The following is a 2,500-nucleotide window of genomic DNA, read 5'->3' as shown; positions in this document are numbered from 1 at the left end:
AGAGTAAGATGGAATTCACCCCCCCCAGCTAGTGTTTAGAACCAAGATGGCCGCTCGGTGAATAAGGCCCATAAACCAACCTTGTGTAGCATCTGCAGGATCAGGGTACGGTCCTTGGCCAGCTTCTCACACTCCAGAGTTGCTTGTACTCCCAGCTGATTGGCCTGAGCCTCCAGGGCGGCCATCTTCTCCTGTGGAACACCAATCAGATCTCAGCATGCTGTCACATGACTGAAGTTGCTTCTTAAACTAGAAAACTCACTCAAAACAGGGTCTATTTATGATCACAAAGCGAAACACTGACACTACAGGTTGTTTTCTGTACAACCTTATTTAGTCTCAATATTAAAACATATATATTTCTTCAAGTTTTCCATATCTCTGTACTGTTCTCTCTTACGAATAAAGTACCACAATAATAACCAAACGACTTTCAGGTTTTTCAATCTAATATGCCTTAAGGGGCTTTTGTGGTATACATTTACATTGGCATGAGCCATTTAACAGTCTTTCATCCCAAACGATGCAACAATCAAAGCTTACATTTACGGCATTTAGCAGACGCTGTAGTCCAAAGCAATATACAATAAGTACATTTGTCAGAAGAAAGACAAACAATGTGTTGCTGTCGGTACAGTTAAGATGTTCATAGAACCAAGAGCAAAGCACTAACAATCGCTAGGTTAACCCATTCCCCATATACAACAGAGATAGCTAGCATAAGATGCTACACAATTTAGTACATTCTTGTTACAATCAAAAGTGTGAGGAGCTTCAGAAGGTTCCTGCGGCGACACGACCAATGTGGGAGCTGTGGAGGAGGCCTTAGGAGAGGGCTGGAGGGCCAGAGGGCCCGGCCTGGTTACCTTCCTGCGGGACAGGCTGCGGTGGCACTCGGCCTTCTCCTGGAGGAGCTGGCTGCAGTGCGCCTCCTTCCTTTCCTCCAGGCTGCTCTCCTGCTCCAGCTGGCAGAACTCCAGCTCCTCGAACCTCCTGCTGCCGGCGTCCAGGGCCTCCGCCGCCTGGACACATCACACACACACACACACAAACACACACACACACACACACACACACACACACACACACATGCACGTACACACACACACACATATACATATACATACGTACACACAAACACACACACATACGCAAACAAACACACGTATATACATGCACACACACATACACATACCGTACATATACATGCAAGCACATACACACATATACATATGCACACACAAACAGACACATACATGCGCACACAAACACACACATTGAATACACAATCACACACAGACAAACAAACACATACACATACATACACACACACACAAACATTAACATAAATGCACACACGTACATACACATTCACAGATATGAACATACAAGCATACACACACACACACACACACACAAACACACATTATTCACCTGAATTTAACATCAAAATTGTGTTTTCTAAAAAAACATTTAGATAGAAATGATAGATGAATAATAGCGGAACAATGGAGACAAAGGTGTTAACAACATCACTATGTGTTATGTGTTAGGCGTGTCATTTACTGGATCTGAAAGGAGAGAGAGCAGTGGAAAATGAGCAGCCATCCAAGATGACAGCGAAGGCAAACAGTGGTGCAGCCGTCATTCACAGGAAGGCAACAAAACAAACAAACCCCACAGATCTTCTACACTCTAAGACGGTTCCGCCGTGGGAAACAGAAAGCGAGGGGGGGGAGGGGGGGCAAGGACAGACAAGCGTGGTGGGGTCGGTGAGCAGGTCAACCGGCAGTTCTGCAGCGCTTCAAACTGAAACAGTTTGCCGTTCCAGAAGCTACCGTATAGCCAGCGGTGTGCCATAGTGTCTGCAGCGCTGACACACTATAGCTGAGAGCCATGGAACCAGAGTGAGAAAGAGAGAGAGAGAGAGAGAGAGAGAGAGAGCTTTGGGGGAGAGAGACACTGACCCTGTGCAGCCGCTCCTGTAACTGTTCCCTGTCAGACAAGACGCATCTATCAAGCTGTCTCTTCAGCTCACTGTACCCAGCCCTCTGCCTCTCCAGCACAGTCCTCTCTGCCGACACACTAGCCCTGCCCTAAAAACACACAGGCATCGTCACACACGCACGCGCGCACGCACACGCATGCACAAGGGCCCTTGCGCACGTTTCCATATAGACTCAAATATACACACATGTTCACGCATACACGTATGCACGCAGGTGCCCACATGTGCACATACACATACAGACATAAACACACACGCACACAAGTTCTCACACTTTCTCGCACACACACACACACACACACACACCTCCACATTATCATACAAATTCAGATCCACAAACACACACACGCACGAATAGGAGCCCGCGCATTTTCCATTTTCTTACACACACACACCAGCAAAAATAAATTTGCACACACACACACACACAGACACACACACACACACACACACACACACACACAGAAACGGACGTGCACATGCACATGGAGA

General features: G+C 46.9%; 1 protein-coding gene across 1 annotated transcript in view; it reads right to left on the bottom strand.

The window, feature by feature from the left end:
• The window catches only part of phldb1a (pleckstrin homology-like domain, family B, member 1a), a gene marked incomplete at its 5' end in the record, with an annotated part of 32,512 nt that overhangs the window by 13,148 nt on the left and 16,864 nt on the right, over positions 1-2,500 (bottom strand). The window contains 3 exons of the mRNA XM_079738163.1: positions 81-191; positions 867-1,022; positions 1,968-2,096. Coding sequence (XP_079594289.1) covers positions 81-191; positions 867-1,022; positions 1,968-2,096 — 396 coding nt within the window. The remainder of the gene's footprint in view (positions 1-80; positions 192-866; positions 1,023-1,967; positions 2,097-2,500) is intronic.

Source organism: Pollachius pollachius, assembly GCF_949987615.1.
Source record: "Pollachius pollachius genome assembly, chromosome: 6".
In the NCBI taxonomy this organism is placed as follows: Eukaryota; Metazoa; Chordata; class Actinopteri; order Gadiformes; family Gadidae; genus Pollachius; species Pollachius pollachius.
This window is presented reverse-complemented; position numbering and strand designations above follow the sequence as displayed.